This window comes from Rhea americana, unplaced genomic scaffold, assembly GCF_003343005.1.
Source record: "Rhea americana isolate MKP2758 unplaced genomic scaffold, rheAme1 scaffold_9, whole genome shotgun sequence".
Lineage (NCBI taxonomy): Eukaryota > Metazoa > Chordata > Aves > Rheiformes > Rheidae > Rhea > Rhea americana.
Window position 1 is genome coordinate 6,014,553 of NW_028187088.1, and position 16,175 is coordinate 6,030,727.

Genomic DNA, 16,175 nt, shown 5'->3' on the forward strand with positions numbered 1-16,175 from the left:
TTGTTTGTCAATTTAGGCCTTGGCTTCCCCACTCAGACCTCATGTAAGGACACCAATCAGAGCTTCAGAGCTCATTACAGATTTTTTTTTTTTTTTTTAAACGAGTTCTGTCTAAAAAGAACTGAAATTAGACCACCACACCCTTCCATGTCTTATTATAGGCCACAGACCAGCAAATTCTGGCCATGAACCATAAATTCATTATCAAATGATTACTGAGCCTATATTCTCAAATGAAGCTGTAAGCTGTACATAGGCTTATACACACGCACACACAAAAAAAACAACCTGATTTGGGGAAAGTCTTAGAGTACTTAGTAGTCTAAGACTAAAGAGTCTAGACTCTGAAGATTACTTAGTAACCCTGATTACTTCCTTAAATCCAGATACCTAAGATAGTATGACTTGATATTAAAGATGCTGCATTTCTTTTTTCTAAAACAAGAACTTAAGTGTTTGGGCAGCTAGAGGGAGTAGTGCTTACTCCTCCTCCAAGGATCACAAGCATCTGATACAAATCTTACTTTACTCTCCTGACACAACTTTCCAGTGTCCAGTCTTCCTATTGAATGGAATATATGGTTCTAATGAGATCATCACACGGATTTTGCTTATTTGGTTGGAAAGGTGCTCTCTAGGGAAATGCTTCATGTCTTCTCTTTCAGAATCAAACCAGGACGATGCATATTTCAGTAATGAAAACTAAGAGTAGTGCCACTGGCTATTAATGGTGTAACTGTCTGAACTCTGACATTTCCAGACTTGTGACCTGCAATGATAATTGCTAGGTGTTTCTGAAGTGATACACAGCCTGGGCTGGTAAAAGAGAGGTAGAGGAAGAAGGTAATGACATGTAAGGAATTGCTGCTTTCTTTAAACCTTTCCTCCTTCAGCATTTCTGATTAGTAGARATAGTTGGTAAATTTTCACTTTGTAAAAGCATCTTCTCAACTCCAGAAAAGAAGAATAAGAGATAATTCCCTTACAAGAAATCTCTGAGAGTTTAATTTCAGTCTGGCAAAAGCAAATGTAATTCCACTGATTTCAGTGGAGTTACAGATGGCCCACTTAATGTACAACAGAGTTGATTTGGCCTTTCTCCCATGCTGTAGTATTGCTTTGCCTAGAAACCTTTACTTTCAAAGTAATTAACCATGTGTCAACAGTCTGCAACACTGAACTGCAATTAAATAAATGAATAGGAGACAGATGTATATTTTAAAACTTATTCCAGTAGCAGACTTCTAACAGCAAGTATTGATTTTTTCTTTCTATTTAGTATCAGCATCTAACGTCAGTATTACAGACAAGAAGCTGAGGATCTGCAGAACAAATTCAATATTTTGTATGTATTTCACCTTCCCACAGTTTCCTAAAGGCACTCCATGGGACTCATGCATAAGGATAGTGAGAGTCCCAGGAAGAACTTTTTCTGTCTAATAAGCAGTCTTGGCATTAGATCACATGGGCATGAGCTCCCTTGCTAAAAGCATAGTAAGAAAGAGAGACAGAAGAAAATTGCTTACTGTTTCGAGGTTTCTCCTCATCCATGCCTTCATCTTCATTTTCCGGATCAATATCTTCTGCTTGTGTTATCCAGTCTAAGTATCCCTTCAAGTCCTCCTCTAGCTGTTGTTTTTCCCGCAATTTCTGGAAATCACCACGAGCCTTAGCCTTCTCTCTTTCTTTGGAAAACTCCCTAGCAAGAGGTAGGGAGGGACAGGATACGGACGGAAAGAGAGGAAGAGATTGAAAAACAATGGGTTAGATGGATTTCCACCAGAAAGAGTCCACTTCCTGTGTATCACCACCAACTTTCTCTATTCTTTCAGTCACACACGTATGGAGTATTCTTGCTAGGTACACAGGTAAAACAGCTGGAGTGTCCACATTTTTACTAGTGCTTAAAGATAAGTACCGTTTTTAATCCTATCATTCTCAACATTTGACTGATAATTCAAACAAAACATATATAATATTTATGCAAAATACCATTCACTTCCTAATATTCTTTACAACTTGATTATCTACAACTGTTATCTGCAAATATCTATATGAATARTGATTAATTTAATTCAATGATGAACTGTTTGACAATAATCTGACATCTGGAGAGTGAGACGATGGCTCTAATTTGCAGCTAGTTATCAATCTGACCTTATGATTACAGGTGTAATCACAAATAGATTGGGCTAAGTGTAATTAATGGTACCCACAATTCAATACACATTCAGTTATGGATACTTCCACCCACAGTCCTGGACAATATATTTCAAAAGTCATACTTCAGTATTTTACTGCAGATTTTCAGTATTCAGGCCTTTTATCTCAATATGAAACATATTTTTCAATTCTCAAGCTGGGGAGACAAACACGAGCAATACTAGATTTTGCCAGAAAGTGAATTGGTTGGTGGCTTGATGAAAGCCCACTATGGGGAATATGGGCTTAAATAGAAAGTGTAAGAATAAGAATTTCATGTTGCTTAGTTATGATGCACAGTGTCTAATTTGTCTTCTTTTTTGGCTGTAGGCTGTATCTTCCTCTGTCAGAAACTCATATACTGGATTACATTTTCTAGAAATGTTGAGCTGCCTCCATTTAGAGACCCTTCTGTGGTTTTAACCAGGTTTTAATGTTTGTATTTTAAGAAGTGTGCTTAATGATTGTGAATAGTTCTGGACCAAGAGCACCAAAGCATTAAGTCCTATATCTGCTGAAGCCGACTGCTACACAAGGCCCACTGTGTCTAGAAATGAGAGGTAAACTCATTCTCTTCTATGTAACATCGTTTATCCTAGCTGATGACTGTCAGTAATGAATGGTGTTTCCAGAACCTCCCTAATCTTTGCCTTATGCTTGCTGCTGCAAAAAGTAGTAGAAAATCCACCAGTACTTTGGTAACAGTAACACTAAAACTATAAAAATCCTACCCCAAAACATTAATGTATGCCGCACAAGCGTCTTCAAGTAACCAACATGGAGATGAATTTCTAATAAGGAGGGTGAAGTTGTTTGGTCCAAGATCCACTGAAAGACTTCCATTGACGTCATACTCTTTGGATTATGCTTTCTATATTATGAGCAGTGCTTGACATTAGCACTGCAGAAGAATGAAAGTAGGAATAGGTTTTCATTTCAAGCCACAATACGTGRCAAAGCATGCCTGTGTAATCCTCACCTCTATCACATGCCTAAGTTTTCAAGCCTGTCCCATAAAATTGTGATAACTAAAGTGGAAATGAAGAATTGAATCACTGGCTTCTCAAACCTGAAGAATGATCACAGTCAGCCCTGAGACTAAACTTGGCCACAAGACATAAACAGCTTCTGCAAAAGTGGCAAGAACGAAAAATCAAATTTTTTCTCACTGAAAGCCATTTGTTGTTTAAATATATATATTAAAAAAGCCAACAAAAATCATAAAGACTGAAATAAAAGAAAGTTTTTTGAAAAATCTAATTTATATTTTCTGCCTCAACAACATCTTTCCTCTGGGTCTCTCATAATGCCTTACTCAAATTAATGAATTAACTCTCCAAAAAATATCACTGAATGTGGCTATATATTATTAATCCTATCTGATAAATTAAATCCCAATATTTCAGTTTTAGTTTTTTTAGAACCTATAACAAACAGGTCTAATTTTCAAAAGGACAGGGCCCACAACCTCAAGTGAGGACTATTTATATTTTTATGGGTATTATCTGAAGGGGCAATATGAGACACCAAAATGTGAAAAGCAGTACACCGTGGCCCAGCCCACAGAAAGTGAAATTTCTACTGTGTACTAAAGTGGATCATCTACATTAGATTCATTAAAGCTGCATACCTACTTGGGTCTTTTCAAGCCCCACTTACTGTCTCTCTCAAAGGAGATTGGATGGGGCGGGAGAGCTGACAAAAATAAAGACAGTGAGATTTTTGCATCATGTCTTTACACTGACTGTTTGTATAAGACTGAATTTGTTACCTAATTTTGTAATGGCACAGCTGAAAATACTACAATCGCCTGGTCTAAATGTTACCTATTTGCATATCTCTTCCCTTCTACAGTGTATGGTATTCCGCCTGTCAGATGACTCTCCAAAGAAAAAAACTTATTTAAACGATCTTCATTTCTATGCTCTACTAACATTAAAACATTGAAAACAGGTGGCTCAGGAAATCACTAATGCAATTCAAAATACTTCCCATGTGGAACGCCAGCCTGTATTCAAGCAACTGTAGTTAACAACCAAGATCTGCTACCAATGAATGGTCATTTACTATCCTGTGTGAAATGAGTTGGTGACCTCAGTCCAGTTCCTATTGCAGGCAGGTGTGCATATTACTTCTGCCACCTTCACAGTTGGCAATAAATGCTCATTATTGCAGTTTCAGCAGGGAGGCCAAGGATCAAGTAAACTTTCTGATGGAAATGCCATCTTGAGTCTGAGGTGGCCTTCTCAAAAATGATTGTACTATCATGTCAGGGAAAGGAAGACAGAGGCTTGCAGAGCTACCAAGTAATTTGTCTCTTTCCAGTAGGCTGGAAAACATCAGCTTAAGAAATTGTGAATTGGGTTGTTCTCACCCAATTCAGTTTGCTTCACTTTCCCTCTCTTCTCCCAGAAAACTCTAAGATACATCTGCCAATGGGAACAATACCAAAAAGCAGAGTATTCCAGACAGAGGTTTTCTTAGTGAGGTTAGGGTGGGTCAAGATCATGAATATAAAAACACAGTTCTGTATCCTGTGTAGATCCAAAAGAAAACTTCTCTTGCCCATCCTGATGACGGAATATAGAAAATTCCTGGCTATACCTAATTGCTCTATTATTATTCTCATTTTGAGAAGTGATGGGAGGTGAGCAAAACAGAATTCTAAAAGTTCAGAGATCTTGCTTACTGCTAAAAAGCACAATGCAGGGCTTCAAACCTCATCCATCCTGACAGCTACAGTAAGGAATGGGATGGGTTGGAAGAGGGAATAGAGATTGGGTAAGACTCCAGAAGGGTCAGAAATACTGCTCTGGCAGTTCCCAGGAGGAGCTGCAATCATAGCTAGCCTTCCATTCACTCTAACCTCTTCCTTGGCAGAAAGAACAGCAGAAGCAGCCAAATGGGTTTTCCAGCGTCCTCTCAGAGCAAAAGAGATGGCTGTTCTCTTGCCCTCCATCTGCCCTAGGCAACTGCTTGCTTGGCCTATGTCCTGGGATTTGGATCACTGCTAGGAAAGATATGTGAATAACACTGCCATTAATTTCCTTACTAATTCACTGAAACAGATACCGCAGATACAAACATCTCTGATCTCTGCAGACCTCTAACAATGGCTTTACTCACAACAGTGATGTCTTATCCTTTTGCCTGTGCTTAATGAGGTCTACTGTGTGGTCCATCAGCTGGATATTTCCTTTGGAATCCTTGAATTTTACATTGTGCTTAGTCAAGATACAAAGAGAATTATAGCTCTACACATTAATATTCTTTCATACTATTTAGCTTAGCATGTGACTATTAAATTCACCAAAACGACCATGAATGAGTGAAATACTTAAGGGAAAACAATTTGCAGGTGTGATCTTTAGGCAGAAAAGAACTCAGCAGTCAGTTTTGCAGATGAAAAAAGTCTAGGTGTGATCAAAGCATCTTAGTGAGTACAATTAATTACACTTACGTATTCAGAAGTGATTAAAAAACTGAGCTTATCTATTATTGATGAAATATCTACCTACAAAACATGTTTGGTGACGTTCCTGAAAAAAATACATGAGGAGATGTCAGAGATGCCCAGAATGGAGCTATGAAGATGACCAGGAATACTGCTTTGGATCTGCAGAGAACAAATCAGTGGGTCATCCAAATAGAAGAAACTTACAGCAACAGTAAGTCTATAAAGAAAAGCTGAATCTGCAAAGCAAAGGCACTTTGTGACTCTGCAAAATTTAGAACTGTTTTATAAAGTTAATTGTTTAAGAACTGCTTATTTAGCCCAAAGAAAATTTGGAACATTTCTCCCATCACTTCTGTGTTTTTTCATGGATGCAGATGCTGAAGTTTCTTTTTACTTTTCTCCAGTTGGGAAAAATTTTGCAGAAACAGTGCAGCTGTCATAATACTGTGAACGCAGCCAGGAAGAGTGACTCACAGCTTAAACAAGGTGAACTTCATGTTTGATTTCAATTCTCCCTACAGACTATTTCCATCTCTCACCACTAGCTGTGGTGAAGTCTAGCTGCAGTATCTCAGAAGGTGGGGGATGTAGGTCCCAAAACACCTTCTTGAGTTGAAAAATGAAAGAGAGAGGAAATTCAATTTTCAGTTAGGTACAGACACAAATCCAAGAGCTGGTAAAGTGAATCAGCCCTGCTTCAACAGTGGGTACTCCTCAAGGCTGGGCTCATGGGCACAGTTTATCCAATCAGATGCTATATAATCTTTAATCGGTCTTACATGGTCCTTGATTGCATCTCTGACATGACAAATTGCTTACCCACTTCTCACTGGTCATCATCCTTCACTACTGCTGATGTCCTCACTTGCTGATTAGAGTATCCATGTGAAATAGGGAGGAGCTTATGTTTTAAAATTGTATCTCAAGTATCACTCTCCAGAAATCCAACACAGACTATTGCCTGACACTTCATTCTGGCGACTTATTCCCTCTCCATTTACTCTTTGCAGCAGCTGTCTTAGCTGCATGTCTCCTTCAGCAGAGTAACAAAGACAACAGTAAACCTCCTGTAAATCCACAACTACCTGTCTCTTTGCATGATGGTCAGTGAAGGATCTTCTCTATTTTTAATACTGCCCTTCCTGTTTTGTTGGCCTAAGTACTGAGGATATAGACAGGAGACTTCAGGACTCCCCACCCTGGCAACAGATAAAGGCTCTGACCAAATTAATTTGGAGCTCATTACAGGTGGCAGGATGTTAGGAATAAAAAAAAAAGGATGCATAGAAGTCCTCATACCATATTAATGCATCTACATAGAATGGCTTTAAGCATCCAGTCATGCTCAAATATGGAATCAGAAGCCTAATTCTAGGTAAACTTAAAAAAAAAAAAAAAAAAAAAAAAAAAAACTTGCAAGGAATGCTGGTTGGCTTGATTTTTTCAATCATCTTGCTCCCCAAGGACATTAAAGTTTTTAATTACTGGGAACAGTATCAATTGTTTTTAACCAAAGCTACCAAAGTGATGCCTTGCAGTGAGAGTTACACTGCAGAGCTGAAATACAGCTAGATGGCTAGATGTCTTAGGGACATTTAAACACTAGAAGCAATTCTCCTGCTTCTATGTTCATCCTTAGGTCAGAGGGAAATGATCTTTTCTCCCTGCATCATGCCCAAGTTTGTAATCTGCACAACACAGATGTGCTTACTGAAGAAGAAACACGTCCAAGACTCTCTCTAGAGAAAACAGTCTCCCATCAGACTGTGCTTTAGAGATATTAAGCAATGTGAAAACTTCTCATGTGAGAAGACAAAATCTGGCAGGAATCTCATTCCACAAATGTGAAGAGATTTGCCTTAGCTGTCTCCTTCTTCCTTCAGTACTCTTGACTCTGCTAGAGATTTTACAGTAATTCTTTTCTACAGTGAAAGGTATGCTTCACTTACAGTCAGTTTTACAGGGGATATATATAGTGTTGTGCTCTTCCCACAGAGCATAGGTAGAGATTTTGGGTAGAGGAATATGTTTAAAGGCAAAGAGTTGTCCTGTCTTTTGCTCTTTTTTGATTTACTCAAAAGACTCTTTCCAAGCCACTTGGAATGCCCTATATTGCCATTTGCACAACAATAACCCAGGCCTTCTTTAAAGGTTCCTGAGATAACCCCACCATTGCCCTTTGTTTTGGTAACCAGAGAGTAGGAATAGAAATACAAAATTTTTAAAATAAACAATAATAAAACATTTTCCTGGTACTGCTTACCCGCTAAGTACACCGAGAACCAAGTTAAGTACAAAAAATGACCCTATGATGATTAGTGTAACAAAATAGATCCAGGGCCAGTCCCTTCCTATGGCATCATTGACCTGGAAGAGTGGAATGATAATTAGTGAGACAAGCTCAGTTTCTGAGCACTGCAAGGCTCCAGCCAAAGAGATCCCAAGTCACCAGCAGTAAGGCTTTCAATAGTCTTTTTTTAATGGAAATTTAGGAAATGTTGGCATTAGCAATTTTGGATGCACTCAAGTTGAATTTCTTTGCTGGAAGATAACTTTTTCTGTTACCTATATTTTTATTTGCAAAGTCTGAACATTTTGTAAAAATATTTCAGAGTTGATGTGAAAACCTTAGATTTGCATTTTTAATCCCTCAGAAAGAATCCTGGTGACAGGGAAGAACCCTTATTATGGAGTCTTGCCCTGTAGCATTGGAAAAAGGACACCAAAACTGTCGGCTTACCCGCTCAACACACCAAGAACCAGATTTAGAACGAAAAAGGATCCAAAGATGACCAGACTGACAAAATACACCCATGGTAACTCATAGCCCATAGCGTCCTGCATCTGGAAAGACGAAGGAAAGTTAGAAGACAGAGAGGGAAAGCAGAAATGATTAGGCAAAGGAACAGATGGAAAGGTTTGTAAACAGAGCCTGTGGTTGGTTTTCACCTAATCACAGCAAGCGTTTTTGTATGTTCTTTCTGATGTGTCCTCTCCTTTAACTGGATGGTTCTCTACCTGTTTCCTTATAGGCAAAGATTAATGTAGGCTGAGATACACCAATGTGCCATACTGGCATTTTTTTGAATACTCAAAGCTGCAGGCTATCACTTTCTGGAGTTTATTCACAGGACCACAAGGGTCCATCCAGTGACTTCTAAACTTCTGTTTTAATCTCCTGCATGTATATATGACTGTTTGCGGCCAGTGTAAATATTGTTAGTGCTTGCTAAGCATTATTACAATGTGCTATCAGGTCACATTTATTTTCCATCTGTAACACAGGTTCACATACCTCAAAGAGAAGCATATGGTGGCATTTGTGGGCAAATACTGATATTTTCCTAGCAATGCTGTGGTAATTTTTAGTTAACCACAATCAGAGCAGTAGCTGTATCCCTTAGAGGAAAGTCCTATCAAGGCCTGTCATGTTCTGACCAGGTCAAGTGTTTTCTCAAGCTTTCCCACAAACTTCCTTTCTCTCTAGAGAGGAATCTCTCCTCCACACCAAAACACAATCCCTACACAACTGAATACTCAGAGAATTTCAGACTTTAAATTGATTGTCTTGAGCACAGGCCTGACTTTAACACTACTACATGAATCTGCAAATAAAGCAGGCAGACTATCATTTTAGCACCAGAACTTATAGGCATAGAGCAGCTCTAGTGCATAATATGATATTTTATGCATTCCAAAAGCTCTTGTACATACAAACACCATTTTATCTTGAGGCGTCCTTTGAAGTTCAAAAATCTCCTTCACATGATGGTTTCATAAATACCACAGCCCCCTTTTTCTTTACATTTCATAAACATTTATATCCTGAACAGACATAGTATTATTAAAGAAACAGACAGTGGTTAACATTTTCAGGAGCACTAAAATGATTTATGAATGTAAATTTCCAATTTAAAAGTACCTAAAGGCATAAAGCAGCTTAGGTTCCTTTGGTTTCAATGCTTTTGAAAATTGTCTTCTATGCTCTCTCCTTTGCAACCTAAGCATTTGTTGTGAACACAGAAGAAATATTCTTCCATACATGGGCACTGAGACATACTTCAGGGGAGCAGATCTGACTTAAGATTTATAACAACTCAGGAAAGGAATTTGAGACCTTCAGTAGGACAAGGCAGGAGAGTAACACTAATATAATCTGTTCTTGTGGATAGAACATCATCCATTTTCAGTACAGTCACTGAAGTCCTTGTTTGGCAATGGTCCACAGTCAATGGGGTGATCCAGAACTCTATCTCAGGGCTCCTTCAGCTGCAACTTAACTGAAGAAGGCTCATTAAAGAATAAGCTCAAAATATGCCCCAGTGAAAATAGTTCATCAAATCTTTCCTCAGAGGATTAATAAATTTTGTGTTTGGAAGAGAGTGAAAACCTCTCTTCAGAAACCCAGAAGTCCCTAAAACTTTTCCCAGGTATATCATTCAGTTTCCTTTGCATACCTTTTTGGAATCACCTAGTTAATTTGTAAATGATACTAATTGTTCATTATGTTTGCAACTACATTTCAACTCACACAGCTTAAAAAAAAAAAAGGTAACTGACTGGTTAAAGACTGGTACCTCTGCTGTGAAACACGGCAATGATTTAAAGAGAACACAATATAATGATAGAATAGCATATTTATCTCAAGTCACAGAGGAGAAATTGGGCAGGCAAAGTGTAACTACTCGAGCTGGAATTAGGTCAGGAAACAAGACTTAACATCTCCTTTCTTATATAAAGAATGTCACTACCTATATAAAGTGCTCCACACAATGACTATAAATCACTTTTTGAAAAACTGCCATAAGAAATTACCAGCACAGGCAGAGTGATGACCTGATTTCCCTTTAATTAGGACTGATGGTGATAAGAAACCCTCAGCTACATGGTACTTATCTAGCAACATTTTTTTTCAATCAGATGAGAAAGTGAATAAGTAAAGCTTCTCAGGGCTGTGCAAGTGAATCTTTGTACGCTATGCCAGAGTTTCTGGTACATAATTCAGATGCTTGACCCTTCATACTATTCTACCATGAAGAAACCTCACGGTAGAATAGCAAGAAACTTCTGCTCTGGCCAGGTAAGGTATATAACAGAGTATAGTGTACTCCAGCTATTCCCAGTGCCTGTAAATTGCATAAAGACTGGGTCAACTTCCATCAGTGCAAATTATCCTAAAAAAYAGACCTGCCTCCTAACAAAGCAGAGCACTGGTGCTTCTCCCCTTCACTGCCCTATCATATAAGTAACAGAGAAGCTGAGAGATTGGAACAATACAAGCTTCTCAAGAGTAGAGAAACCATCAATATTTTGCAGAAAGCTCATTATTTAGCATCTCTCTTCCTGGAACCCATCACACAGAACTTCTCTGTATGTTGGGTGCTCTCACATCTCATTTTCTTTAGAAGGAGGTGACAGTATTCCATACTTTGTGAGACTGAGCCACAGGTGATAGGTAGGTATGTTACATGTTGATATACTATTAAGTAATTGGTTAAATATGTAGAATACTCCCTTTGATAAAGAGACAGTACTCTGTTAGCTTACTATTTGCTTGAAAGATGTCTCCAGGAGAGACACAAGACAGATACCTAGGCTGCTTGGCAGAAGGTGGAGGGAAAAAAGAAAATACACTTATTCTGAACAGTAACAGCAAAGTATTAACATTTAAGAAACACTAAGTTCTTGGCTAAGATTGTGTCCTACCAAATATCTGGAAATGCTTCCTCTAAAATGAAAGCATCTTGTAAGTCCATAATAGACTGTGCCCAACTGAACAATGTTTCCATACTGCTATCAACAGAAACCTTGCATCTCTGATTCAATTTCCTTCCTGGAAATTTATCAGCATTCTTCAAATATGTAGCTATTCATCACATGTGTATGCATACACATATCTTGCTGACTGCAGCTGGAGGCTTCTACTACAAACTTCTACCTTTTAAGTTATGTAAACATAATTTAGGTGGTACAGTTGAATTTTCCTAATTATGATATTGAAGTGGAGAAGCTCACAGCATCACAACAGGATCAGAATGAGATTTACCATCTACACACCACTGAGTGCAGAAAATGACATTGACAGAATATTTTTTGTAGTGTTTACTGTGAAATTTACCAAGTATTTACCAAGAAAAGGGTTCTGTTACAAATTACCTCTCTAGTACAGACAGTACAACTCCTGACACAGAGCTCATCCATCTGGTTGCAGAGTGCACTTTTTCTCCCCTTATTTCTCCCTGTGTGTTTATTATTAACCATAGGAAGCTCATCAGGAAAGGTGGATCTTCTAAATTTGCAGTTCCAAAGATTATTAAACATTGTAGGTATGAGCGAGAGTACTCCCACTAGAGTAGGCAAGGTGRCTGCAACCTGGTGTCAGTTAAAGTATGTTATGAGACAATTACTAGGTCAGCTATAAGCACAGCATTGGTGGGAATCTACAAATGGTCGTTTATGTTCTCTAACTCAAGCTGCTTGACCTTTTACAGCTCACATCTCCACACTAACATCTCCCTACTCTCAGTGATCAGAAGTTTCGTACGTTTCTGAATATTGATATATCTATCATCACTTAGAGATGATCTCTGAGAGACCTCAGACCAGCCTCAGGATTACTGGAATTGAATGAGGCTGAGGAGTCAGAGCTATTGTACCTCTTAGGGAAGAAATCCGCTTAAAACACTCCTTAGTGATCAAAAGGTGTCTGCAAAATCCAGTTAAGTCTTTCATTCAGTAATGCTCTAACCTTGCACTGGACTCGGGTTGATGGGACTGGGACTAGAACCAAGTTCCTGCACTGTGCAAATGCTAGGTCATGCTGAGGGTTTTCCAATCACTTGCAGTGAAAGGAACAGGAGGGTCATTTTCTTTGAAGAGCAACTATAGCATTCCTCTAACATCAATTTTGTTTCAGCTAATTGTCAGTTTTGTGGCAACAGTGGGGTCCACCATCACACTATGTGCCAGTTCTCAGTATTAAAGAGTCAAGCTACTCTCTAGTTAGTCCTTGGATAAGAGGATGGAGATCTGCATTTTCTGGCAGGAAAGGCTGTCTTCTGTTTTCTAAACAAGGTGCTCAATTAGAACTAAAGAGATTTGGTAACTTTCAAACTGGACTACATAATCAGAGCTCTAGTAGTTATGCTTGGAAACACTGTGATTAAAGAAACACATCTGGCATTCTCTTTAAGCTTTTCTAGATCTGTGTCATCCTTTTGCCTTGGGTCCTGTCAATAAACACTTGTAAGAAGCACTAATACTCTCCTACATAATGAACAGTAGTAAGGTACTGAGAGACATAATGGGATGGATATGCACAAGTTATTATTTTGTCAAAGCTCTTAACTGCCACATGGCAATAGATTCTATGTTGGTGTTCTTTTACAAAAAATATCTTTCTGGGAAAACTCAAGTATCCCATTGCATTGGCTACAACACATATCTCTTGTTATTAAAAAGTTGGAGTTAGTCTTTCCTCTCTCGGCCAAGTAAACATCATTATTGTACAAATATAATTACACACAGAATTACAGAATTACACATGGGAATTGAATTCTGATACTTTACACTGATAATTTTGCTTCCTGGGAACTGTAGAACCCACTCAGCATCAAGATGAAAAGAAAGTATTCCAGCATATCTGAGAAGGTCTGCTGGATGTTGTGTACTATGGAAGAACTCTTCCTTTTACCAAGCATTGTTCTCAATTGCTATCATGACTATAGCATTTCAACCTTCACCTGAAGGCTTTTATCTCGATGATACAGACTATCTCCCAGCAGTGACATCCGCATTTTTAATTCTTTAGTCTGCTAATCACAGTTATAACCTACAGTTTCAGTAGTGCCAAGGAGTAAAAAGAGGGAGCTAAGACACTTGTGCCTTGTGATTTTGCAGAAGTAGGTGAAGAGACATGAGTGGGGGCACATGAGACACAGCTGTTACTCTACTTTATCTGTTCAGTGATTTTTTTCTTTTTCAGGGGTGTTAGTCTGGCACATTTTGCAAACATCTCATTCATTACACCAGCACCATAGTTCAAAGATAATGTTAGATGTATGTTATCTATTAACATAATAGTTCATCAACACCAGGCACATAGTAGAGATCTATCTTTCAGTTAATGGGGAGGATTGATGCAACTCACTATACTCTCCTGACTTCACAATTCACACACCCTCATCCTTACACGTTGTGCCAAATATCTTTCAAAAACAATTGACAAACTCAAGCTACAAGAAAAGTTTCATCCATTACAGAAGGACAGTTACCACTAGAAAGCAGCAAGCCGCTCACGCTAAGTACAGTTGAAGGAAAGAAAAAAAGTAGTTTGTCTTGCTCAGTGTGAAATACTGGAGGACTGCAGGTTAACGGAAAGCAAGTTAGCTAGGACACCAGGGCTGGCTTTCTATTTCTTGAATAAATTGCTAATTGATTTTTAATGACTAAAGAATGTTATGATAGACTTTTTTAAACACAAATCAAGTGCTTCAAGTACTCCATAATGAAGCATATAACCTTTCACAGAATAACATTAATCAAGAAGCACAGACTACTCAATAAAATTAAAGGGCAGTAAATTTGAAATTTGTGTGTAGAAATGCTATTTTACGCAGCCTACAACCAATCTGTGGAATTCACCACCTCAAGAAGTGACCTAGGCAAATCCAATGGTAAATGCCAATAACAAGATCTCTAGGTGAAACTGAATCTTGCTTATAGTCATATAGGGAAATAAAACTGGAGAATACATGGATAGAGAGAGAGGAGAAGGAAGAGGAGGCACACAAAACACTTAACTCTCCCTGAACACAGCTTCCTGCTCGAAGCTTTCATTTTGAAAATCATCTTTTTCATTAAAAGTACTGAAGCACTTCAAGGATTTGTAAGTGATTTGGTCAGTTTAGATCAAAGTGCATCATACTGATAAGCATGGCTCAGGGGACGGAGAAAGACTTATGAAAAAAATAACATTAGACTTAAATATTTATCATTTATCAATAACAAAGAAGTTTGGGTTAAAATAAAGAATTTTCCTTTTCCACGCCTCCTCTTACAATGAATATTTGGGTGAATGCATTTTATTCAAACACATTCTCATGAGCACTTACTTTAAAYGGCTCGAGCAGCACTAGAAACTGTCTTTTGTAGAGGATAAGGCATTGTTTTGCACTGGTGGGGGACAGGGGGAGTGGAGGAGTTTTTCCTAAAACATTTTTATCAGAACTCAGGCACAAAAAGGATCAGAGTAAACAACAGAGGTTGGCACTTCACCTTTCACTGCTACACCTAAACTATGCTGGCCATATTCAAGAAAAATAATCTACACTACAGATAATAAAACCTACRTATTGGAGTCTCCTTCTCTGGAGATCTTCAAGGCCCGCYTGGACGCAACCCTGTCTAACATGCTCTAGGTGACCCTGCTGAGCAGGGRGGTTGGACTAGATGATCTCCAGAGGTCCCTTCCAGCCTTACTGATTCTGTGATTCTATGATTCTATTAGGCAAGGGCTATGTGCCCCAGAGAGGAACAGGTTTAAGATTTTCAACTATTTCTGCTCTTCTGTTATCTCTTCTGCTTCCATTATATTGTAATAATGCTTCATGATTCAAAACTTTGCTTTGTTGTTGAGCTCTCAGTCCAACTGCCTGCCTAAATGTGTTGCACTCATCCTGTCAAGGAAATAAAATGGTCTCATAAAACTGATGCAACCCATAAGAAGCAAATAAGGCAGAATGAATTTGCCAGGAAGTAGCTGGATAAATCTATAAAGTGAAGAAACAAAATAAACCCAGAGATTAATTTTGCTACCTTTATTTATGCTAGATGTAGTAGATCAGCAGAAATAGCTGAAGAACAAAATACTCATCCTAAATGTAAATAGGGATAAAGTTGGCAGTTCCTAAGAATATTCAACTAAGAACTGTAATTGGTGATGGAGTGTTTTTGAGGTTGCTCTGCATACAAAAAATAATTTGTTCAATAGATTACTCTCTTCTGGCTAATCTCTCAATTCTACAGCTGATTCTGGTTTAGGAACACCTTGGTTCTGAAACACTTGCAATCTTTGCCTTAAAAGCTCTCGCCAGCAGTCAGAACAGACAGAGGACTCATGACATGAAGGCTTGACTCTTTCCTTTCTATCAACAAGTTTTTTTGTCCTTAGAAGTCTAAGGCTCTGTAGTGGTCATGCTTTTTTACAGCTCTTAGTTAATTGAACTGTGACTATACAGACTGTGATATAAATAAATCAGCCCCTGAATTTGCAAAAAATTGTCATCCTGAATTTGCAAAAAGTTGTCATTGCTATTTAGCTCTGGTGACAAAGTCTGCACACTAATTTTCTCTGACCTCTAACAGTACTGCTTATGTTATATTCTTTTTTTCATACAAAACTTGCAATAAATATATTGGAAACCACACTACTCTTAATAATGCTTTTTCATAGAATCATAGAATCATAGAGCAATTTCTTTTTTACACAGAAATTTTTACAAAGAAATTGCTCAGT

The 16,175-nt window shown here is 38.2% G+C and overlaps 1 protein-coding gene across 3 annotated transcripts in view; it reads right to left on the bottom strand.

Annotated features, from left to right (window-relative positions):
• The window catches only part of CACNA1C (calcium voltage-gated channel subunit alpha1 C), a 493,339-nt gene that overhangs the window by 141,095 nt on the left and 336,069 nt on the right, over positions 1–16,175 (bottom strand). For 2 of the 3 annotated variants that reach the window (XM_085324021.1, XM_085324020.1), the window contains exons 8-9: positions 8,400–8,503; positions 1,527–1,699 (exon numbers count right to left, since the gene is read on the bottom strand). In XM_085324021.1, coding sequence (XP_085180147.1) covers positions 1,527–1,699; positions 8,400–8,503 — 277 coding nt within the window. Of the gene's footprint in view, positions 1–1,526; positions 1,700–7,922; positions 8,027–8,399; positions 8,504–16,175 lie in introns of all 3 variants that reach the window. The other variant, XM_085324022.1, reaches the window with a different exon arrangement.